The sequence below is a fragment of the Mirounga angustirostris genome, unplaced genomic scaffold, assembly GCF_029215605.1.
Source record: "Mirounga angustirostris isolate CCGP_5_RB_7025 unplaced genomic scaffold, mMirAng1.0.hap1 SCAF_6, whole genome shotgun sequence".
In the NCBI taxonomy this organism is placed as follows: domain Eukaryota; kingdom Metazoa; phylum Chordata; class Mammalia; order Carnivora; family Phocidae; genus Mirounga; species Mirounga angustirostris.
The window spans coordinates 39,338,155-39,362,051 of record NW_026991714.1 but is presented as its reverse complement, the minus strand read 5'-3'; the positions used below and the strand labels follow the sequence as shown (position 1 = coordinate 39,362,051).

The 23,897-nt window shown below is 45.3% G+C and overlaps 1 protein-coding gene across 7 annotated transcripts in view; it reads left to right on the top strand.

The window, feature by feature from the left end:
* PTPN14 (protein tyrosine phosphatase non-receptor type 14) overlaps window positions 1–23,897 on the top strand; it is a 177,185-nt gene that overhangs the window by 147,965 nt on the left and 5,323 nt on the right. For 5 of the 7 annotated variants that reach the window (XM_064594176.1, XM_045877223.3, XM_064594177.1 and 2 more), the window contains 8 exons: window positions 577–634; window positions 4,300–4,378; window positions 6,358–7,838; window positions 12,691–12,834; window positions 14,189–14,407; window positions 17,435–17,563; window positions 19,532–19,766; window positions 23,272–23,435. In XM_064594176.1, the coding sequence (XP_064450246.1) occupies window positions 577–634; window positions 4,300–4,378; window positions 6,358–7,838; window positions 12,691–12,834; window positions 14,189–14,407; window positions 17,435–17,563; window positions 19,532–19,766; window positions 23,272–23,435 (2,509 nt within the window). Of the gene's footprint in view, window positions 1–576; window positions 635–4,299; window positions 4,379–6,357; window positions 7,839–12,690; window positions 12,835–14,188; window positions 14,408–17,434; window positions 17,564–19,531; window positions 19,767–23,271; window positions 23,436–23,632; window positions 23,771–23,897 lie in introns of all 7 variants that reach the window. The other 2 variants (XR_010412293.1, XR_010412292.1) reach the window with 1 other exon arrangement.

The following is a 23,897-nucleotide window of genomic DNA, read 5'->3' as shown; positions in this document are numbered from 1 at the left end:
TCTTAGTCCCCACACATTTTTATCTCTACATTAAAAAAAAAATTCACGTTCATTCTCAGGAAAGGATCTGATTAGACAAATATTTGTAGTCGGTATTGTCTTAATTCAAAAAGACCTTTATATGGTCTTACTCAAACATATTTAATCTATTTTGGATTTCATTTGACTGGCAGCATTTTAAAAAATATTGTTTCTACTTGCTGTTTTTCATGATGAAAGATTTTAGACATTCACAAAGATACAAAGAATACAATTTTTAAAAATCCATGTAATAATAGTGATATTTTTCAGTCTTGCTTATTTCTCTCATAATCTTTCTTTGGAAATAAGCCTTATTCTTCTGTAAAACTTACTATCTAAGGGTCATATGCTCCAAACATTTTGAAAATAAAGAAAGTAATAAAAAAGGAAATTAAAATTTTTCATAGCCTCATCACTCAGAAATAAATGTTTACATTTTGCTGTAAATTACTTACCCATCTTGTCTTTTTTACCCTCTCTTGTCTTTCTGGTTGTCTTACATCTTATAAATACAATGACCGTTCTCATTTTTTTTTTTTTTAACTTTTCACGCAGACAATCAAATTCTCCACCCCCCATCAGACGCCAACCCACCTGGAGCCGATCCTCTCTGGTATGTATAAAGTCTTTAATAATCAAGTGGTCTGACTGTTGTGGATGGAGTGTCCTTTTGTTGCTAATTTGAGAGGGGACATGCCTAGGGCATCATGACCAGGTGAGATCTGATGAGAACACAGAAGAGCTTCAGTCTGCCAAGCAGGTGTGATGAACATCCCTGTCCCATTCATGTCCCATCATGTGGGACATCCGTGTGCCCATCCACGGCCATCACTTCTTGAAATGTGGCTCAAGGTTCACCCCTTAAGAGTAAGTCTCAAGGCCGATGAGACCATGTTTCTTCAGTGTGCAACCTATTGTGTGTGTTTTTATCCACTTGCTCATCTTTGGTTTTATCACTCACTGTTCCTGGTTGTTAAATACAGACATGTCTTCAGTTACAAGCTCCACGAATTCTTTAGTATTCACTGCCCATAGATAGATCTTAATAAACTAGACAGAAATTGCTTTCTGGGGAGCCTGGGTGGCTCGGTCGGTTAAGCATCCGACTCTTGATTTGGGCTCAGGTCATGATCTCAGGGTTGTGAGATCGAGCCCCACATCGGGTTCTGTGCTGGATGTGGAACCTGCTTAAGATTCTTTCTCTCCCTCTCCCCCTCCGCCTTTCCCTCTCTTAAAAAAAAAAAAAAAAGAAAAGGAAACAAAAAGTGCTTTTTAAATGAACCCAAATTGAATGAGTTTACTGTTGATGGTCTCAGGTAGGGTATTTGGTAGAGAAGATTAATTGCACATCTTTTAATTTTAAGGTCAACAATATTGATCTACTGAATTGATCTACTTTTCTATCTAACACTAGTTTTTTAAAAAAACTCCTTCTGAATAAGGAAACACAACTCTGATTTCAGTCATATGTTCTGTCTTAGGCTGTGTTTTATTTTGAGGATGATTTAAGGATAATATCATAGAAAGATCCAGGAGAGTTGGCTTCCTTTAAAGTATCTACTTGTTTTAAGCTATAATTCTTATGTTTTAGGTTGTGATGTCTGACACAAAATCAAAATAAACATGTGACCTTTAAAATTTTTTAGTGAGCATTCGAGATGATAGAATAAAATTGAATTTTTCCTCATATATAACGTATACCCTATAGCACATCTTTAACTTGTCTTTTAAAAGGAAAGTTTTGAGGATTTTTTTCTGGGAGATGCATAGACAATGAACTTTTAGAATTCTGGAGTTGCACCATTATGTCATCACATTCCTAAGTCCCCACATGAATATTATTAATCTTGTTATCATGTACAATATCTCACAAGTGGCCCTCACCTTGGAGATCTAGAGGGTCACTTTGGGCTTTTCCCTTGTGGCATTAATAGATTTGTTCACGGCACTGGCTTCTTTATGTTCCTCCTTTGTGAATGTTATTTTTATTTTTTCTTTAGAGTCCACATGTCATTAGGGAGATAATTTTTCACTTATGTCCGTGAAACACCATGAGGACAAAGTATTGTAATGCTGTCTTGTGATTGGATCTCATCTTATCTAGAGAAGATAAAGAGGCTTTAAGACAGTCTTCAGGAAGCTAAATTCAAGGCTTCCCTCTTTCCTGTACCCTTTAGTCTTAAACCATTTCACCAGGAGTTCCCTGGGATGAGTGGATGAGTGACGTGGTCCCTTTTTGGCTTCCTTGCTGATAACCAGGACTGCTTTTTTTTTTTCCTTGCCCTTCTGCTGCTTATGTTTTGGCATCTCACTTGTTTCTGTATTAGCAGGTCTGGAAAGAAATAGAATAATATGCATTATATATATGTAATATATATATAAGAAATACGGAATAAATAATATCCTGAAATGGTATTTGGAGGATTCACTATTTTGTGTTTTGCTGTACACTTATGCAAGTTCATAAACAGTCACTTACTTATTGGATTTTTTTTTTTTTAAATAAGCGAGAGAAGGCAGCAAGCCAACTGTGCTTTACCGTGTGTTCCTGTTACCTCCTCTGAATCCCTCCCCGCTGTTTTTGTTTTGTTTGTTTGTTTGTTTGTTTCAAGCCTCAAAACTGGCTGTCCCACTCTGGAAAAACTGAGTTGAATTATGCATTACCATGAAGAGGAAAAATATTTTAAAATTGTGATGCAAAAACCAGCCAAAGGGAGATTTGGGAATATTTAGAAAAGCCGATACCTACACAGCACCTCTTCTTTGTTAGCATGACCTAATTTCTTAGATTAATTTCGGTTCTTTATTTCTTCTGTCTTGACTCTCTTTAATGTTTGGGTCTCTTGTCTTCATCACCTTCTTTATTTGCCCTTTTGATGCTTAAGCATTGTTTGGGGCAGAGGAAATGGGAGATGAGTTACCCACCCAGCTTCCGATTCTGGAGAGTGCTCTTCTTTCACTGAGGGCTTCTGACAAAGTGTGACCCCTGCTGGCTTTGGGTTTTTTGGCTTGATCTCAACTTCTTTCCTAGAGCAGTAACATTTAAACCAGTATCCATAAGGCTAATTTTAAAATAATCAAATAGAAATATAAGATATCCTGTTTGGTGGTTTACAAGCTTAAAGTTTTTTTAAAAGATTTTTTTTTTTTTTTAGTATCAAAGCTTTTTCTTCAAGTTCTCACCTGGAACCCCAATATATAAATAAAATGGATATTGTTTGTGGTGGGGTGGGGGAAGAGGCCTGATTTGACTGACAAGAAGCTGTGACCTACTCAGGTTCAGTGTCTTGTTTTAGATCACCATTAGCAACTAATCATATTTCCTTACTTGGCTTACCAAATATTGAACCTGTCTAAGCATTTTTTTTCCCCTTGGAGTTTACCCTTGCCTACAGCAGGAAGTCAATCAGATTGAGGCTTAAATGGCCATCTTTAAGAATCTCTTGGAAAAGATTCTTCACTGAAGCGGGGGCAGGGAGATGGTTCAACTGAATTCCCTGCAACACCTTCCCACATTGGGTTCTACAATGGGAAGGTCCATAGGTGGTCTTGAGAACTACACACTTACTGTTGTGGATCACCTTTCAGATTTTTACATGAGTTTGCAAGTGGACCCAGCTCAACACTCCCCCGTCCCTATTGGAGATTGATGTGGTGTTGTGAACGAGGGTCATAGGTACAGACAACTTTGAATAGAATGAATGAGAGTTCCCCCATAGTCTCACTATTTCTTTTTTTTTTTTAAGATTTTATTTATTTGACAGAGAGAGACAGCGAGAGAGGGAACACAAGCAGGGGGAGTGGGAGAGGGAGAAGCAGGCTTCCCGCAGAGCAGGGAGCCCAATGCGGGGCTCGATCCCAGGACCCTGAGATCATGACCTGAGCTGAAGGCAGACGCCCAATGACTGAGCCACCCAGGTGCCCCAGTCTCACTATTTCTTAGGTAGAAGAGAATAATATCCATGTTCTGAGTTACTCCTGAAAAAAGGCATTGGGAGTTTTGCAAGCGTATCAGGAAATAGAAGATACGTTCATTGTAGCCTCTTTATCTCTCCCACCTTGAACCAGCCTCCCTGTTCCTCCCTTTCCTGTTTCTCCAGTCCTAAACTTAGTGAGGAGACGCGGGGGTACAGATGAGCGAAAGAGGGATGGGTCAAGGGCGGACAGGCAGGTGCTTCCCTGCAGGTGTGGGTGAGTGATGGGCGGGTTCCCTGCGAGCGAGCGTCTGCCGCCCCTTGTGCCGTGGCCTTCCCACCTTTGTCGTGTTCTCTCTTTCAGCCCCGACAGCAGCCGTACATCTTGCCTCCCATGCACATCCAGTGTGGGGAACACTACTCGGAAACGCATACTTCACAAGGTAACGGGCTTGCCGTTTTCCCTTCTTCAGACGAAAAGTTGAGGACCTGTGAGCAGTAAAGATGATATTAGTTCTTTGTTAGATGACAGTCATACTTTTGTTTTGACTTTGTCATTGTCTGAATGACAAGAGGCAGCAGCTTCGATTTATGAAAGGCATAGCATGTCATTGGCCCCCGAGAGGAAAATTTTTCCAGAATTGGCTGCCAGGGGAGTTGGGAGAAGGCAGGGGGCAAGTTCCTTTTCCTCCTGCCTCTGGTAAGTGGGCTTTGAGAAGAGAGAGGGACAGTAAGCCCAATGGAACTGCCCCTGTCGGAAAGCTTGGAACAGTCAACTGGGCTCTCATGGGGACAGAGAATACAGGCGTCCAGAATACTTAAAAGAAAGGCACAAATCCTCTCAACTCCTCTTTTACATTATTGCTTGCCAGTTGTCTGTGCACTTGTTCTTGCCTCTGACTACATCTGTTTTCTTCCTCTTTTTCTCCCCCAAACACCACCATGCAAGATGTGTGAGAAAAATTCATTCCAATAATAATGATTATAATAATCACAATTAACGTTTATAGGACAATTCCTCTCCCTAAGCAGTGTGCTAAACCCTTGCAACGTATTATTTCATTTAATCCTCGAACCCATGCAATAGGTACCATTATTCCATTTTGCAGATACAGAAAGTGGGATACAGAAGGAGTGTTGGAGGAACTTGGAGAGGAAAACTGGTGTTAAGAGCTAGGGCTCTTCATCATTACACTAAACTGCATTGCAGAAAAGGAATGATATTAAACTTGGATGTTGACAATCTGTTAAATGGATAATTAGTTTCTGTGTTACCGTCTGCCGCCTATTTTGAATCTCTCTGTGCTATCAGTGTGAGTATGGAAACTTAGATAATCGAGACTATTTAAAGAACACTGCTTTTTATAAGCAGACTAGCAGAGTTGCCCTGCTTCTGTGGGAAAGCGTGAAACCCCACTAGAGGTGGAGAAGGGGGACACCTTTGTCTCTGTGTTTTGCTGGTTTTTCTTACCCAGCTCATCTCATCTGGTCTGGGACCATACTCCTCTTCAGGCAGCTGAGTGTTTTCAGCCACCTTTTCTGGTTGGTGGGGGTGTTTTGTTTTGTTTGCCTTTCTGCCTTGTCTTCCTCTACTTTGCTCATGCTTAAATCCATAGTGTGAAAATGAATGTACTTCGCCTACCAAAAAGTGTCTCAGCAAGAGGTTGCCTCTGTGTGTGTGTGTGTGTGTGTGCACATGGGTACGTACCTGGAATGGGCCTGACGTTAGAAATCTACTCTTTATCCCTTTGGATACCTCCTTAAGGTATTATTAATTTTAATGTGAATTGACCTCGGTGAGGAAACCGATTCTAGAGGAGAGTTTTAGGCAGTGGCTAAAAGAACCCCTGATTCTGATTTTGCCTCCTCTGGTTGCTGATCAGAACAAACTAGCCATGCATGCTGACGTCCTGGCTGCGTCACTTAATGTGTCTTAATGAATGCTCAGCCATCCCTCAGGTAAGGGGACCTTTTCCACTGCCGTCAAGAGCATGAGCCTCAGGTACTCAGTAACGTCAAATCTGTTGCCCTGTTAAAGTTCTTGCCTTCCTGGCCCCAGTATCCAGTCCTCTGTTGCTGGACGCTGTGCAGGAAGACCGGTTTACCCCCCATGAGGGCCATTGTTGGTGCCTGATTGCAGAGCTCATGGCAAAATCGAGAACGGAGCCAGGTGATGACTAATCCAAATGTGCTTAGTTCCCTTTGGTTAGGTTCCCTTTTTCTTGTTAGTATGGTTTAAAGTGTTCCTCCTGTATGTTGGCATCCCACCCAAGAGTTACTCGTTTTCCCATGGAATATGTGGGGGGAGACCACAGGATTTCGCTTTTAATGACTTGTAAAAATCACACCCCGAGGGTGAGGATGAAGGAAGTTGAGGCAGGATGATGGGGAGGCTCACGCGCCTTCGTTTGCCTTCCTGTAGACAGCATTGTCCCCGGGAATGAAGAAGCCTTATACCGCAACTCCCACAACAGCCTGGACCTGAACTATCTAAACGGCGCCATCACCAATGGCAGCGTGTGCAGTGCTCACAGCATTAACTCCCTCAGCTGCTCCCAGACGTTCATCCAGGCCTCTCCCGTGTCCTCCAACCTCAGTATCCCGGGCAGTGACATCATGCGGGCGGACTACATCCCTAGCCACCGGCACAGCGCCATCATCGTGCCATCCTACCGGCCGACGCCCGACTATGAGACCGTCATGCGGCAGATGAAGAGGGGGGTCGTGCACGCGGACAGCCAGAGCCAGTCTCTGCGAAACCTCAACATCATCAACACGCATGCCTACAACCAGCCAGAGGATCTGGTGTACAGCCAGCCCGAGATGCGGGAGAGGCACCCCTACACAGTCCCCTATGGGCCACAGGGAGGCTACGGTAACAAACTCGTCAGTCCGTCTGACCAGATGAACCCAAAGAGCAGCATGGTGCCCAGCAAGCCAGGGGCGAGTGCCATCTCCCACACGGTGAGCACGCCGGAGCTGGCCAACATGCAGCTGCAAGGCACGCAGAACTACAACACGGCCCATATGCTCAAAAACTATCTCTCCAGGCCGCCACCCCCCTACCCGCGGCCACGCCCTGCCACCAGCACCCCGGACCTCGCCAGCCACCGGCACAGGTACGTCAGCGGCAGTAGCCCTGACCTGGTGACCCGCAAAGTGCAGCTCTCCGTGAAGACCTTCCAAGAGGACAGCTCCCCGGTGGTGCACCAGTCTCTCCAGGAGGTGAGCGAGCCCCTCACGGCCACCAAGCACCACGGCACGGTGAATAAGCGCCACAGCCTGGAGGTGATGAGCAGCATGGTGCGGGGCATGGAAGCCATGACCTTGAAGTCGCTCAATATCCCCATGGCTCGCCGAAACACCCTCCGGGAGCAGGGGCCCCCCGAGGAGGTGCCGGGGAGCCACGAGGCTCACCAGCTTCCCCATTACCACCACAAGAAGACTTTCTCGGATGCCACCATGCTGATCCACAGCAGTGAGAGCGAGGAGGAGGAGGAGGAGGAGGCCCCGGGATCGGTGCCCCAGATCCCCGTGCTTCGGGAGAAGATTGGGTACAGTGCCCAGCTACAGGCAGCCTTGGCCCGGATCCCAAACAAACCCCCACCCGAGTACCCTGGCCCAAGGAAGAGTGTTAGCAATGGGGCGCTGAGGCAAGACCAGGTCAGCCTGCCTCCTGCCATGGCCAGGGCCAGGGTCCTGAGACACGGGCCGGCCAAGGCCATCAGTGTCTCCCGAGCTGACCAGCTGGCCGTGGCTGGGCCTTCCCTCGGTCCGTCCATCTCTGAACCCGACCTGACGAGCGTGAAGGAGCGGGTCAAAAAAGAGCCTGTGAAGGAGAGACCTGTGTCCGAGATGTTCTCCCTGGAAGACAGCATTGTAGAGAGAGAGATGGCCCTCAGGGTAAGTGTCTTGCTCTCCCAGGGCAGAGTCTGGCGCCCCCCCCCCAATCGCAGCCTCCTCTGCTCCTTTGCCATGACTCAGAGCATGAAAGCACCCGGATGCTGGGCACTGGAGAAGGTGCGGGGCTTATCCAGGGCATGTGTTGGGGAGTTGGAGAATCCGTGGGCATTTCATCAGGCACTATTTTCTTTCACAAAACTTTGTGTTTTACTCTTTCAGCTAAATTTTCCGTGTTCATTCAGGGCTTCTAATTGGTGTACTTGGCACCCAGCGCCGTCATGGAGTCAGCATGCTGCAGGCTGGTTTTCGGGACGGAGTCCAGGCCAGCATCATGCTCTTTATTCAGGGTCACTTACGCTGTTGTGTGAGCTGCTAGGAGCTCTCCTTCCTACCTCTCTTGTTGGTTCTTCCAGGGGAAGCATTTTTCCCCGATTAGATAGTGTAAGAGAGCAGCATCCCTTCAGAGCATAGCTTTGTGTGGAGATCTCTGTCAGGATGGCTCACCAGCATTGACTGGACCATGATGTGTCCAGCCTTATTTTCAGATTTTCTTTCAACAGATGTTCAACACAAACCACGAACACTGCAGTAAACTCGCAAGTTCACCATTGAGCTTCAGTTCCCAATTAAGCTCATTCTATCAGAATTCACACACGTGTGTGTGAATACACACATGTATCTACACACACTGACAACATTTGAAGATGCCTGATATTAGACATAAGTAACTGTCATTCAGCTATGTACCAGCTGGGAACCAGGTCTGTTGCCAGAGCAGGAGTGTGTAGGTAACAGGTGCACACACAAATCAACGAAGTGAATTATCTCCTAATGAGGAAATTGATAGATTGTAGTTGCTACTTTAAAATTTTATTTATTCATTGTATTTTAGAGCGAGAGAGAGCGCGGGGGGAGGGGCCGAGGGAGAGGGAGAGAATCTCAAGGGGACTTCGAGCTGAGTGCTATCCCACGACCCTGAGATCATGACCTGAGCTGAAACCAAGAGTCAGATGTTTCACTGACTGAGCCTGTTGTTGCTACTTTAAAACTTTAAAAAAAAACTTCAGATTACCATTGCTGCTTGTTCTGGAAATTTTCACTCCCTTAAAAAGTGCAAAATCATTTCATTACAACTAAGCAGACCCTCCTTGACTTCTCCTCTGCAGGTACCACATCTCTACCGTAAGGTAGCTGGCACTTAGGAACTCCAGAGTGGCTGCCAAGTTAAAATTTGCTTCGAGGGGGTTCTTAGACTCCCTTCTTTTATAAGTCTCCCTGCACCCCAGTGGGTAATCAAGCTGAGAGAACAGTTAAAGGCAGAAGGTTTTTTTGTTTTTTTGTTTTTTTTTATTTATTTGAGACAGAGAGAATGAGAGACAGAGAGCATGAGAGGGAGGAGGGTCAGAGGGAGAAGCAGACTCCCTGCCGAGCAGGGAGCCCGATGTGGGACTCGATCCCGGGACTCTAGGATCATGACCTGAGCCGAAGGCAGTCGCTTAACCAACTGAGCCACCCAGGCGCCCAAAGGCAGAAGTTTTAAGGAAGCCACGTTTTGGGGTCCAGGGATCTAATCTGTAGCAACATTATTTTTTAAATTTTTTTTAAAGATTTTACACACAGCGAGAGAGGGAACACAAGCAGGGGGAGTGGGAGAGGGAGAAGCAGGCTTCCCGCGGAATAGAGAGCCCGATGTGGGGCTCGATCCCAGGACCCTGGAATCATGACCTGAGCGAAGGCAGATGCTTAACGACTGAGCCACCCAGGTGCCCCTGTAGCAACATTATTACTTTAGACAAATTTTCAGAACATTCCCAGCAGCTCCGATTTGGCCCTGAGTAGAGTAGCGCTAAGAATTTGGTACAGGCATAAATTTTTCCACTTTTTGCAAACCTAGAGGGAAATTGTGAAAGATGTGCTTGTGCCTCTGGCCAATAAAACCATTTGGCTGGGGGATGGAAGGAAACACGGGGGTGGCGCCATGGGGGAGAGCTTTCCCAGCTTGGAAAAAGTCATGCATTGGTAGAAATGGATTTTCAGCATGTCTTGGCCCCAGGGGCTCCTTTACCACAACTCAAGAACCTGTCAGTTCGAGCATTCGGCTCTGCTGTTTCCCTTGCTGATTTGATGTTTATTGACACCTACATGGTCCCGTAGCTTCATGGTGGTCATCTTCATCCTCTCCTCTCGTTACCTGTGTTCATCAAAACCCTGGATCCATACCCATGGTTCTGACTCCCTACACAGAGCTTCATGCATCATCACAGAGAAGCAAGGGAGTGTCCACTGTTTTTCCTGCGTGCTCTCCCACCCCATCCATATGGATAATAGCAAATAACTGATTTCACCCCTTAATTGTAGGTCAGGAACATCATTACCCCATCCCTACTTCATTTTCCCATTGACTCTTTTTTCCCCCCCCAAATTATATATACTCAGGAGCTCAGGGACTGCTGCCCTTGGCTGGTGTCTTGACCTTAGAGAAGGACTAGGAGGTTCTTCAGTGAGCCACTGTGTCAGTGAGTGGCTCTGAAGGTTGGGATGGTTCTCCATCTGCTCTTTTTTATCAAGAAACTCCCTCCCCCCGCACCCCCGTGCCCTTCCCACATCTCAGATGCTCTTCTGCCCTCCCCACCGTGGGCGGCTTGTGCCTGGCTTGTTAGGAATGGGTAAGAATGGAGAAAGCTGTCCAGGCTTCTCTAGGATAAGAAAACAGAAAATTTAACCAAAGGGGAACTGGAGGGGGACAGGTATGGTGAGAATGTGCCCTGTGGGCAACTCTCCATAATTTTGGAAGCACTTGTCCAATTGATGGATGATTCAGGCCCGCCGTTGTGGTAGGGTCCTCCTTCCGGCTTCTGCTGCCGTGAGCACATTTCACTGTTCGTAGCCCCTGAACCCCAAATCGGGTGCCAGGAACAGAAAAGGCCAAATCAGATTTTTGGGTTACTTATTTTTTATCTCTGGTAACAAGCTGATAGGATAGGTGAGAAGGAACTAAGAGAAGTCGTTTATCGCTGGGGTTTCGGTTTTCAGTAGGTAACTAGTAATCCTTTCCTGAGAAAGACATGTTAGTTACTTTTTGCCTTAGGCCTCGTTAGTGTCACCTTATGGTACAGATGGGAAGGAAGCAGAAGGATTGTTTGGAGGACCTTAGGGACTTTTTTTTCCCCAAAATGATTGCTTTTCTCAGAATTTTGCAAAGGAAGTGAAATGTTCCCATTTAAAAGAGGTGATGGGGAAAAAATTATTTCTCACAGACACAGACTAATAAGCAGACGAACAAAAGCCCAAAATTGAAATCTGGAATCTTCAAAATCTTCCTGGGATTGAGAGGCCAGGGCCATTCTTTTGGCTGAAGGTGAAATCCGCCTTTTCTCACTTTCCCACAGTTAGTCTTCCTCTGAGATGTTCCTTTAGTTTGTCTGCTGGGTCGGTCCTGTCACTGGATGAAGCATCTTATTGGCGGCCGTCACTCAGAAGGGCCAGAGCTCCGTTCTGACTAGGTGACATTGAGAGGCTGATGGGATGCATGTGGGGTTCTAATGCCCGCCCGTCCCCCAACACTTGGAATAATCCGCTAACCCTTTGTCCTCCACCAGCACCATGGCTCCATCACCACACCTCTCGGGGGAGTAACTTTTTAAATGATAGACTCAGGAAAAAAAAACAAAACACCTTAAGCCTTGAAGAGAAACCAGGGATAAGATGACCCCCTTCACCTGTGGCAGCCAAAGGAATCTACAGAACGGTTTCACTTCTGTTAGGATCAAAATCTTAAATGCTGTTTAACTCCTCTGCTCGTATGCTTTAGGAAGTTCTGCTATTCTTCTGCCTTCTAAGACAAAACTATTTTTGGGAAATGCTCTCACTGGCTAGCCTGAGTAAAAGGAGATTTCTTTTATAACTCAGTCCGTTTAGGGGGCACAAGAAAGCACAGCAGTAGACATAACAACCAGAACCTTGACTGATCGAGTTTCAGAATGTTGATGCAGGTGAGGATGGAGAGGAAATCAAAATGCCACAAACAGGGGCCACGCATTGACCTCCAACCCTTTCCCAGAATGGGCTGCTTAGCCCCCAAATCCATATTTTTCCATAGCTGTGTCCCATTCAGTCCCACCCTGGTCATTGGGAGCCATGGTGCCCATTCCTTGAGGCCTTTTGGACACAGCAGGAGGGGTGATGCCTCATGGATCATGTTAGATGACCACAGACTTTGGTCTTGGCAAGTCTGCTAACCCACATCAGCCCTCGTACCGGGGATGGTATCCCAGGGACCAAAGCTTCAATATAGGATTGACATCCTCCATCTCAGTCCCTCAGAATGGAAACTTGGGAAGGTTGTTCTTTATGGCTTATGAATCTAGATTTCTTAACAATGCAGCCAACAATGTTTATAGATTTTTTTATCACTTAATCTGTATAAAAGGTCCATCACTGTGACTGGATTGGATTGTTCATGATGCTTTTTCTCTTTCCCTCGTCCTGTCTTCCTTCAGCCCTTACCTTCCGGAAGTGTCTTGCTAGTACACAGTTTTGCTTTTTTTTTTCTTTTTTTCCTTTTTGAGTGGGCCCCACGACAGGGGGGTATTTGCATGGAGTCTTTGCTCTTACTTGTTTGTTTGTTAGTTCATTCATTCATCCATTTTTAGATAAAAGCTCAGGAGTCCCGGAGGAACTGGCTTCCACAGCACAGTGGGAATAATGGGAAGGCTGTGTTTGAATTTGCCCCACTAATGGTAGATTGTCTGCATTCCTTGGCTGGGGAGTTACAGATTTGGGGAGATTAAAACACATTCCAGCATTCTACCCATATAATAAACAATGAGAACATGCCTTTTCTTGCCACAAGAATCTAGAGAAGCAGAAGATGGCAAGTCTGGAGGCGCAGAAGCGGCCGCTCATGTTGGCAGCATTGAATGGACTCTCGGTTGCCCGGGTCTCAGGGCGGGAAGAGAGTCGAGCTGATGCCACCCGAGTTCCCATGGATGAGAGGGTAAGCGCTGGGCTTGTCAAATGTGTGATTCATGCTCTGTGGTCTTGGGATTCCAGAGCTCTCTCCTTGCCCAAACATGCCAGCACTAAGGTTTGTTTGATGAATTAATTCTCCAGTTTGAGCTTAGCAAGACCCGGTGTGTGCATTGTATTAAATTGATTCTTTCCAGCATCTCCAGTTTCTTTGTCGAGTCGGCATCACGATGCCTGCATAACGGGACCAGCCCCTAACAGGCTGCGTGGCCTTGGTCCAGTCATTCCGTTTCTTTGGGCCTGTTTCTGTTTTTGCAAAACGAAGAAGTTAAGCCATTGTTGTAGGTCTCAAACCTCTATGAATTTTGTGAACCCTTTCTTAGGGAGTGATTATCTTACCCAAACACTTAAAGGATTCTTTTAATAGACCATCCCCTTGTTTGGCTGTAAAGGTGGCTGATTTATCATTGTTAGGATAATGCATTGTGAGAACTTTGGTTTTGAAAAGCAGGAAGAAGATCCATGGTAGTGTTTTAGAGGTGAAGAAAGGTGTTCCTTTAGTTCCTGAAATTCCTGTCCTGTTAAGAAACACGTGTAAAAAAAATTTTTTTTAAGACATTTATTTATTTGACAGAGAGAGACAGCGAGAGAGGGAACACAAGCAGGGGGAGGGGTAGGGGGAGAAGCAGGCTTCCCGCCGAGCAGGGAGCCCGATGCGGAGCTCGATCCCAGGACCCTGGGATCATGACCTGAGCCGAAGGCAGACGCTTAACAACTGAGCCACCCAGGCACCCCGAAACGTGTAAATTTAATAGAGTGCTAGTACCATTCCTGTTTTAGATTTCTGTCAGCATATATGAAGTATTAGAAAGGTTTTAAAGGCAGAAGGGACTTTAGAGGAATCCCCATTTAATCCAGTGAATACCATGTTTGTATAATTAGTTTGGCCATGGGAAAAATAAAAGACAGAATCTCATCCTCAGAACTAGGGAACTATGGACCAGTACCATCTTAAATTTAGCTCAAAAAAAAAAACCGCTCTGGAAGTGGAGAAAAGGATGATGTTTGGATAATTGAGATGAACATTCTTCTTATCACTAGGACTTTAAACAGAGGTGTTAATAACGAAAATAGTGATGTTGAATTTCAGTTCTTGCCTGGCCTTACTGACCGGTTCTGTTTAAAGCATGAGTGAGAAGGAAACTGGTTACTAGGCCAGAGAAACTAGCAATATGGTAAATAAGGAGACCGAAATAATCAAACATTCATTGTATGTCCTGAAACTGCTTATTAACACGATCACTGCAGATATTTAAAGGAATCTGACTTGGGAGTTTTTGGATAAGGTAATCCAGAGAGCTGAAGGTTAATTTCTGTTGCAGTTCAGAACCCTGAAGAAAAAGCTAGAAGAGGGAATGGTGTTCACAGAATACGAGCAGATTCCAAAGAAGAAGGCGAACGGCATTTTCAGCACGGCTGCTCTGCCCGAAAACGCCGAGCGAAGCCGCATCCGCGAAGTGGTCCCCTATGAGGAGAACAGAGTGGAGCTGATCCCGACCAAAGAGAATAACACAGGTTACATTAATGCCTCCCACATCAAGGTGAGAAGGGGAGTGTGTTGGGGAGGCTTGAGGAAGATCGCTGGGTTAGGGGCAAAAATGCAGGGAGAAAAAAAAATCGTAAGGCTCCGGCTGAGCATCTTGGCTTGTCCCCAGTCCCCGAGGGAGTGGTTTGAACTCCTGTGCGTCTCAGTCAGCTGGAAGGGCATGTCTGTCTCTGCAGAGAGAAGGAAGCCTCGCAGCCTCAGGGAAAACCTCAGGTCAGCTATTTCTGCAGCCTGCTCACCGCAGAGGGTTTCACTTTTTCCTGAGTTATAACTCTCCCTAATGCTCACAGGGAAAAGCTGAGGATTGTCCTCTTCAGTTTGTAATTAGCACATGATGGAGACTTTGGAAGTTGCAGGCGTTGTATTTCTCCTGTCAGTGAAGTTTTTAGGATGTTCAGGAGCAACGGAAACTTACCAGTTCTCCCTGGTACTTCTACCGGTTATGTGCTGTCCTGCTAAGGTCCCAAATTTGCATGTTATTTAGAAGAGTGGATTCATTTAAACACAAGCCAGAAAGGTGTGGTTGATAGTGACTCTTGCAAGATTGACTGCATTATTCAGTGCATGAATATCGTTAAATTTTTTGTTGGTATTTCAGATACTTCAAATCTTCACATCTCAGTATTTCATCAACTTTAAAATTAGCGTAGCTCGACCCCAGCTAGAATTTAGAGTCCTAGATACATGTGTATATATATGGTTAAATGCTTTCTAAATGGCTTACCTTCCTCAGTCTTCCTAGTAACAGAACATAGTTGCTTAGAATGTCACTGTAAATGCACTGACCTCCAAAGTGGGAGAATTTATTCATATACTAATATTACAGCAGGATGTTTTTAAATAATACACAGTTCATGTTAATAGTCCTTTATGATCATAACCTTATAAATCTGTTTCTGGCCTTGTTGGAGTTATTTCCTTTCTTCATTGGACTTTCCAACTGTAGCTGAATTTTTGGTAGCTTCCTTTGAGCTTCTAAAATACAGCCAGATGTCTGGTGCCTGTATCCATCAAATAGTTGCAGGACAGAATAGGAAAAGAATACTGTGGTTGGATGGAGGGGTTTTGTACACGGAGCATAGACAACTACATGTATATTTTTAAGTACCAGAAAGTACTGTCAAAAAATGTAAAGGAGTAACAATTGTGGATCATATTGGGTACTTTAGTTTAATTTTTGAGAGTGAAAACTAAAACTATAAAAAATGAACCTCAGGAAACTCTCACGTAAACGGACACTAGTCAGTTTCCTGGGCTTAATTTAGATTATGAAATAATAACCAAAATAACGAACCAAACAAAGATAAAAATCACACAGCTGCTCCTTGATAGAATGTCTTTGGAATCTGACATAGCTATACTGTGCTATCTTCTTCTTTGGGCCAAATATCCTTCACCATTTTCCATCTGCTCTTGCCCATTGGGTATTGTTAACAGAAGCATCCCCTTTCTCTCTATTCTCCGAGGCTTACATTTCATCTTGTGGATCTGAGTTAGACATGGGTGCATTTAATAGACCCATAGAGCTTGCAAGAACTTGTCCTTGTGTTTTTGGAATAGAGTTGTATATCTTGCCAATGTTTTCTCCCTGGGTTCCAAGCAGCTATTAACACAGAGCAGAGATTGATTTGCTCCAGAGGTAGAATCATCACATCTGTGAAATCTACCTCAGTAGCATTGGTTGTTGTGTTTTTAATGCAGTTTTTAATGCCCTCCTGTCAATACTTGGAATTTGCTGAAAGGCCCCAGGCAGCCGCATACTCTGGAAGTATTTATGGTTCCTATATGTTGGGTGCCAGAGAGGCTAATGTCTAAAATCACAGTTCCACAGATAAACGAAACTCCTGGCCAGCCAGCCAATATATGAATGTTATCTCCCACCAGTACTTGGAAAATGGATTTTGCTTGCCAGTTTTTGACCTAAACATGTCTTGTGTAATGAGACAATAACTGACATTGTTTTTGTTGGAATCCAGTTAGTATATAGTTTCATAAAATAAATGAGGGGAAAAAGTTTCAAACAATGATCACTTCATGCTCCAAGAACTATCCGGAGATTTGCACTGGTGGACGTCTAAGGAGGCCTGACTTTGCACAGGAATGGAAAGGAACACAGAAAAAATGCACCCCCCCCACCCCCCGCCAAAGGGCACAGTTTCACCCTGACAGCATGACCTTCAACACTTTGGGCACAACTTCCTCATGACTCTCTGTCACTGATACTTAATAGCTGCAGAATTAGCCTCCCAAGATCACCCTGAGCTGCACGGGATAATGCTTTCATTATCCAAAATCATCTCATGACTCCGAAGTTTGTTTGGATACTGTGGTACTGCACAAGGGAGAAGTTCACAATCAAATACCATGTATTGTTGATTTAAGTGCATTTGTGCCACCTCCACTCTATATGGCACCGCGGAGTAGCGGGAATGATGGAGGCTTACGACACAGTTCATAGCAGGTCATCGGTACAAAGACATCGCTTCCAAAGGGATGTTATTCCATGGAACACTTTTTTTTTTTTTTTAATTGTTTGAAAGGATGCCAGAGAGTGCTGTGCCTCAAACTGTGGATCCCAGTATAATAGGGGGGTGTGAAATCACTAATCAGGACCAGTTTGGAATTGTATGTGTGTGTTTTAAATAGACTAGATAGGGAAGAGGGAAGAATAGAAACGATCAAAGTACATTGCACATAGTAAGCACAAGTATTGTTTCTGTAACAAATTCTGTTGGGCTATACACAGCCTTAGGGTCATGTAATGTGTGTATGTTTTTAACACTCACTGGTTTGTATATAATTGAAATTACAGACAAAAATTAGGTGTCTTTTAATAGGCTTGAGTGGCAAAAAGTATTTTCATGTGAGAATGTGTCACCAGGCTTTTTGATAATGGCACTAACCCATTTGGCCAAAAAAATATTATCCGGGGTTTTCAGGTAGAGACAGATGGACCCACGGTCAGCAGGTAACGCTGTCCTGGATTTGGGGTTCATTTACCCTTGCTTTCCTTGGTTTCCAGGTGGTGGTTGGTGGGGCAGAATGGCACTACATAGCTACTCAGGGGCCCCTGCCACACACATGTCACGACTTCTGGCAGATGGTGTGGGAGCAGGGAGCGAACGTGATCGCCATGGTCACTGCGGAAGAGGTAAGGGCACCGGGGGTACAGCTGTCTGTTCCCGGGGGTGGGGAGTGGCCAGAGATCGGCTCTGCATCTGGTGACCTCGCTGCCTCATCCTGCTTCCTACAGCACCATTTCTCTGCAAATCCTTTTTCTCTCTGGCACCCATTTCTTTTCTCTTCTCCTACATAGACTTGTTTTATTTCCCAAAGATAATTTATTGTCATATCCCATTTTCATCCAGCTCTTTAGCGCTTTTCCTTAGACTGCCATAAACTAAAATCAATCAAACAAATAAGAACCAAACTTCGGTTCAGCCAGCTCACTTTTGTGTGCCAAACAAAGCAATCATCTTTCCCCTGGAATTTGAGGGAGAACTTTGGGGCTGCTGTGGGAAAATCGGCACATGTTCCCCACCTCGGGCGTAGCCAGCCCCACACGCCTTCATGCTTATCAGCTGAAAAGAGACCAGAAACTGTTGTTCCTGTAGAGGTCTCTCTATTCTTTGGGGAGAGAGGGAGAAAAAGTCTTTTTCTGTCTTTGCCAAGCCAAACATAGTTTTTCTGTTGTAACTAGAGAACTCTGCGTGGTGTTATAAAAACTGGCACACAGCACTGTTCAACCTAGTGGTTTGCTCGGAGCTTGCCGCCTTTAAGGGAAGGAGTTTTGTGTTTCTTCTCTTGTCACATCCTCCATTTTTTTTTTTTTATTTTAACCCCTTCCTTCTCTTCCTTTCATGAAATTTTAACTTCTGTTTTGAAGTCTTTTAAGGGACCAGCTTCATCTGTCTTTCACCAGTATCTATGGTAAGGCATACCCCCTTCCTACAGAGTTTTAACGGGTGGGGAGCAGTGAACACGTTTCCTTCATTGACCGTTCTGAGCAGTTGCTTTCCAGAACCGCCCCTTAAGAAGATAGTGGTGAAAGGCACTTCAAGCCCTTTAAAGCCAGTGGTGCTTCTCTCAGCTGACCCGTATGACCTTCCCATGAAGAGTAAATTCTCCATAAAATCTCTAGAATTGTTTTATCGTCTTACAAATCTCATTCCTGGAAGGGATTCATTCAGCTCAATGTAGTGTGTCATCTGTGCTGATCTCCCGGGCATGGTGGCCGACAAGATAGGCGTGATCCCTGTCCCCAGGGAGCTTCTGTCCTGGTGGGAGGGACCATACAAAATGAACAAATAAAGGAAGCTCATTAGGAGTCACAGCCACCCACGAAGGAAGTGGAAGGGAGGATGGGATAGAGAGTGGTGGGGATGCTGCTTTCAATCAGATGTACAGCCATGGGCCCTCCGAGGAGGTTGCAGTTGAGCTGAAAGGGTGACCAGAAGGCCGGCCTGACAGACACGAAGGCTGGTGATCTCTGTGTGGCCGCCAAAGGCTTAGAGTCTCTTGGAATTTGTCATCCACTTGGACACTCAGGAGTGATAGAAATTGAAGCTCAACCTACTTTCACAGGATTGGTTAGTAAAAGAGGCAGGTGTCTTTCAGACTTAAGACTGTTCAAGCAGGTGAGTCAGGGCAGGAGCGTTTGTGTCCCCCCGGGGGTGTGTGGCCCTGTAAGTCGGGGGGGCCATCCGAGCTCCTCCCACAGTTCTGCCCACTGCTCAGCCCTCCTCTGCCTCCTCCCACTTCCTGCTCTGGGGTTCCTTCCAGGCCACCATCTGATCCACCCCCCACTCCAGTGACATAACTGTGCAAACCTTACAGATAGACCCCATTTTGTTCCTGCCTCTGGCCCCTCTCCACTAGCTCTTCTGCGACTGCAGCTCGGTTGTCAGTCTTCTGAGTATTTCCCTGCTGTAACTACCCTCGTGAAGCTTATTAGCTCTTAGCGTCAATGCATGGGATCTCCCCTGTGATGGAGACTGCACAGTGCCCTGAATTCGTGACCTAGAAGCTACTCGCATTTCCTCTGTCCTCAGATTTTAAGATGAAGAGGATAAGAGCTTCCCCTGACTTATTTCCAGTTTTGCTTTTGTGTGTGATTCAGGAAGGCGGAAGAACCAAGAGCCACCGATACTGGCCCAAACTGGGTTCCAAGCACAGCTCGGCCACCTACGGCAAGTTCAAGGTCACCACAAAGTTCCGAACAGATTCCGGTTGCTATGCAACCACAGGCTTGAAAGTCAAGCACCTTTTGTCTGGGCAGGAAAGGACGGTGTGGCATTTGCAGTATACGGACTGGCCAGATCACGGCTGCCCAGAGGATGTCCAGGGATTTTTATGTAAGTTTTTTCTTTGCAGTCAGAATTTTACCAGCTGCCTCCATGGTCGGATCAGTTGGAAGTGAAATGTAAAGAGAAGATGTTTTCTCATAAGTGGCAAAAATACTATGTCATTGAAGTATATGTCCCTCCATATGGTATGAACAGAGAAGAATACATGTCATTTATCATAGTCTCCTTACCTTTTACCCAAATAAGCTGAAACTGTGGTAAACTAGTTCATTCTATCTTGATGTAGGCTTTTGGGTATTCAATAAATGGCTACTCTGACCGATGTCACATGTCTGAGCCTTGGAAACATTATGTTAAGTAGAAGAAACCAGGCACAAGAGGACAAACATTGTATGATTCCATTTTAATGAAGTACCCAGAATTGAAAACTTCACAGAGGTAGAAAGGGGGAGTAGAGAATAGAAAGTTATAGTTTGATGGGTACAAAGTTTCTGTTTGGGGCAATGGAAAAATTCTAGAAATGGATCCCGGTGATAGTTACACAACCCTGTAAGAAAGACTTATTTTTTATTTTTCATGGGGGTTTGTGTCTCATAAGCCCGGCATTTCCCTTCCGTATAGCAGAAATCTCAGTGAGTACTTTCTGGTTGCCTCTGATTAAGATACGGGGAATTACTGAAATCAGCTTGTTTTTGAAACCCATCAATTTTGAATTCATCAATATATTTCTGAGGGAGTATGGTTTCCTTAGAAGCTCACTGACCTAGAATATATGCAGTACTCTGTTTGAAAAGCCAGAAGTTGAGTGTGTGCCCACTGCATTGCAGGCTGTGGACCAGGCTCTCACCGTGTCTGTGTTGAAGGCACTCCCGGGCTCATGAGAAAGGCCGGCCAGTGAGGACAGTCCGGGGGCTGAGATCGGACACTGCCGCCATCTGCTTTTTGGAAATGGCTACAGCGCTCCCCCTTCCTTTCCCACAGTCTGGCCTAATTGTCCCGCACTTGTGGGGACACCCCATTCCTGCCTCTCCCAGTGAGGCCTCGGCTCTCGGCAGATTTCTTACCGAGATGTTGTTGACTGTCCAGCTGAGAGCAGACAACAGTGGGAACAGCACCTGGAGGTTGGATCACGCCAAACCCTTGATTTTAGTTTGATATTTACTTAGAATTGGGGTATGCGCAGAGGAGAAGGGGGAGAGAGAGAGAATACGTTTCCAAGAACCTACCGGTACCATTTCAGCAAGTTGCAGCGGGAAGCTTCTGACGTATATGTGTTCACTGACGCGAGGACTTCATTTCCCACTGGGGCAGTGATGGTGGGACTTGAGGGGCGGCGGTCACTGACAGAGACCAGGAGAGGGATGGGAATCAGAGGACCTAGAGCACGGTCTAGAGAGGGCTAGTGCCTCGCCCGAGGTCAGTTACCTGTAGCTCCAAATATTCCTAAGGAGGGCAGGGACCTTTGTAGAACTTTCTTTCCTCTAGCAGTGCTCTTTTTAATTTTTTTTTTTTCTGGTAATCTTTTGCTAATTGATTTACTAGAATTATCTCCAAGACGCAGAAAATGGAAACAATAAAAGTAGATCAGTTTGATGATTGGTGAACAGCTCTGATAGAAGGTTGAGTCTATAAGGTGATGAAAATTATAGTCCGATCTTCTCAGTCAGAACCAATTTAAGGAAGGCCCATCTAAATTACTGAAAAACAGAGACTATTTTTTAAATGATTTATTTATTTTTTTATTTTGGAGAGAGAGTGGGGTGGGGGCGGGTGGGTGGGGAGGGGGAGAGAGAATCTCAAGCAGACTCCCTGGTGAGCACGGAGCCCCACGCGGGGCTGTCTCACGACCCTGAGATCATGACCTGAGCCAAAAACCAAGAGTCAGATGCGTAACGGACTGAGCCACCCAGGCGCTGCCATAGAGAATATTTTTAAACAATGTAAATTTAAGTGTGCTGAGGGGTGGGGGTCTTCGAAATGTTGGCTCCTCTAGGTTTTTAGGAACTTAAAAAGATTTTTGCCTGTGTTTAAATTAGATTCCCTGCAGGCAGGGGACTTAGGGCACATTGTCTTCCAGCCTGGAGAAGTCTTCACTGAGTTACAGCTTAAGGAACTTTATTAACGTGACTGCTAGAGAGAGCATCCATTTTAATCCAGTTTTTCTGTGTTTTATGAAATTCCACGTGGTGGTAGCATCTGCTTTATGGATCAATATTCCTTTTACTTCTCTTCTTAAATTTAGCACAAGAAAAGGCTCTCTTTTGTGTGTGAACGTTGCCTTTTTTGTCAGACAGAGAGTGCACGGTCACCAAATTTCTCTCCTCTTTTACAGAAAAGTTGTGAGGAGAATTCCATGCACGGTATTTAGCTCATGTTGGTCCCAGATAGTAACTGCTCTGTCTGGTCATCTCAGGTTGCCTTCCCTCTGTTTGGTTTTGTTCTGGCTCATTTTACGTTACTGGTGGTGATGGTGATGGTGGTAATAGTTTATTTTGGTAAACTACTTCAGGTGACTGTTTAATTGCATTAATGTTATAAAGGCAAATAGGAGTTCGTGTTAACTGTATGTAAACAGATGCTTCTAAGTTACTAGACAGGTTTGAATTCACTTTTTTTTCTCTCCAACAACTTGAGCGCTTCCTCAGTCTTGTTTGCAATGCTGCATCGGGATGAGATTTTCTGAGGATCAAGAATCTTTAAATCCGTTTCTCCCCTGAGCTAGCTACTATAAAATCTCTATTACTAATTGACTTTTTCCGGTTCTTGGACTGTTTGAGGATTATATTTTATAGACTTTTCCTTTTTCTCATGCCCATGAACAAGAAAAATCATTAAGGCTTGTACGCTGTAATTTTTCACTCATGCCCAATTGGAATAGTGAGCAGATCCCTGTGCAGCCCTGCTGAGCCAGGCAGATGTCAGGAGGGACATGGGAGGTGACAGGACCCCTCCACTCCACACACACGTTGCCTCCAGAAAGGGGAGGGCTCAACTTGAGCTGCTGACATGACCCCATAGAATCTAAGCTGAAAAGCAGGAACCACCCCCCCAAGCCTATTTTAAAATCTAAAAACGAAGTCAAGCCTCAGTTGACATTCACTCATTCAGTGAGGGGAAGGAGGAAGGGGCAGATGGATGCTCTTCCCACCAGAAATTGGCTCTGACAGGCAGGCATTTCAAGGGGACCTAGCTGGTGTTCTGATCCCAGTCTGTTAATAGTAGGAATTGCTGTAAGTAATGTCGAGAATCATCTGCTTGGGGGACTTTGGGATTTGCAGAGGGAAAACAGAATTTAATTTTTAAAAAAGAACTATTTAATTTAAAGAACAAATTCTCCCGTGGACTAATTGACTCCCAGCTGGTCCTTTCTGGATCCAGGACCGTACCGTGGGTACCAGCCAAATAATTACGGTCTTGTAAGAACTGTAAATTATCGTCACTTAAAAAACAAAACAAAACAGAAGAAGAGTCACCCTCCGTTTCCCACCCCCCACCTTCTCGTACGCAAAGCCATGTAGGACTTTGGTGACGGGATTTGCGTTTTGTCTTGCAGCCTACTTGGAGGAGATCCAGTCGGTCCGGCGCCACACCAACAGCATGCTGGAAGGCCCCCGGAGCCTGCACCCCCCGATCGTTGTCCACTGCAGCGCGGGTGTGGGGCGGACTGGCGTAGTCATTCTTTCTGAGCTGATGATCTACTGCCTGGAGCATAATGAGGTGAGTCATTTGCCACTTTCCCGAATACTCCACCTTGAGGACAAATGTACACTGCGGCCAGACCTTCCCCGGGGCCCTTTTCATTTCCAGGGCTTCATTTCCTGTCTTCTGACAAGAGTTTTCCAGATCCATGATTCCTAGTTGGCCTCTGACATTTACAGCCTTTCTCATCGTCCGCCTTTCTCTGCTCCGTGTAGACACGCAGATAAAACACGCAAGAAAGCGATGAACGTGTGAGATAGGAAACACTGAGAAAGTCCGCTCTGCATCGCGTCTGCTTCCAGGAGGCTAATGTTGTGCAGCCGGTCTGGTTTTATCGTGGATCGTCTTCCACGGTGGGTTATCTGGTCACAGGTCGTCTAGATGCCACTTGCGCTTCTGGGACGTGTTTTGGCTGAAATCCTATGTGAAAATGTGTATACGGGATCAATGCCTTTCGTTCTTCAGAGGGAGGTTTAATTT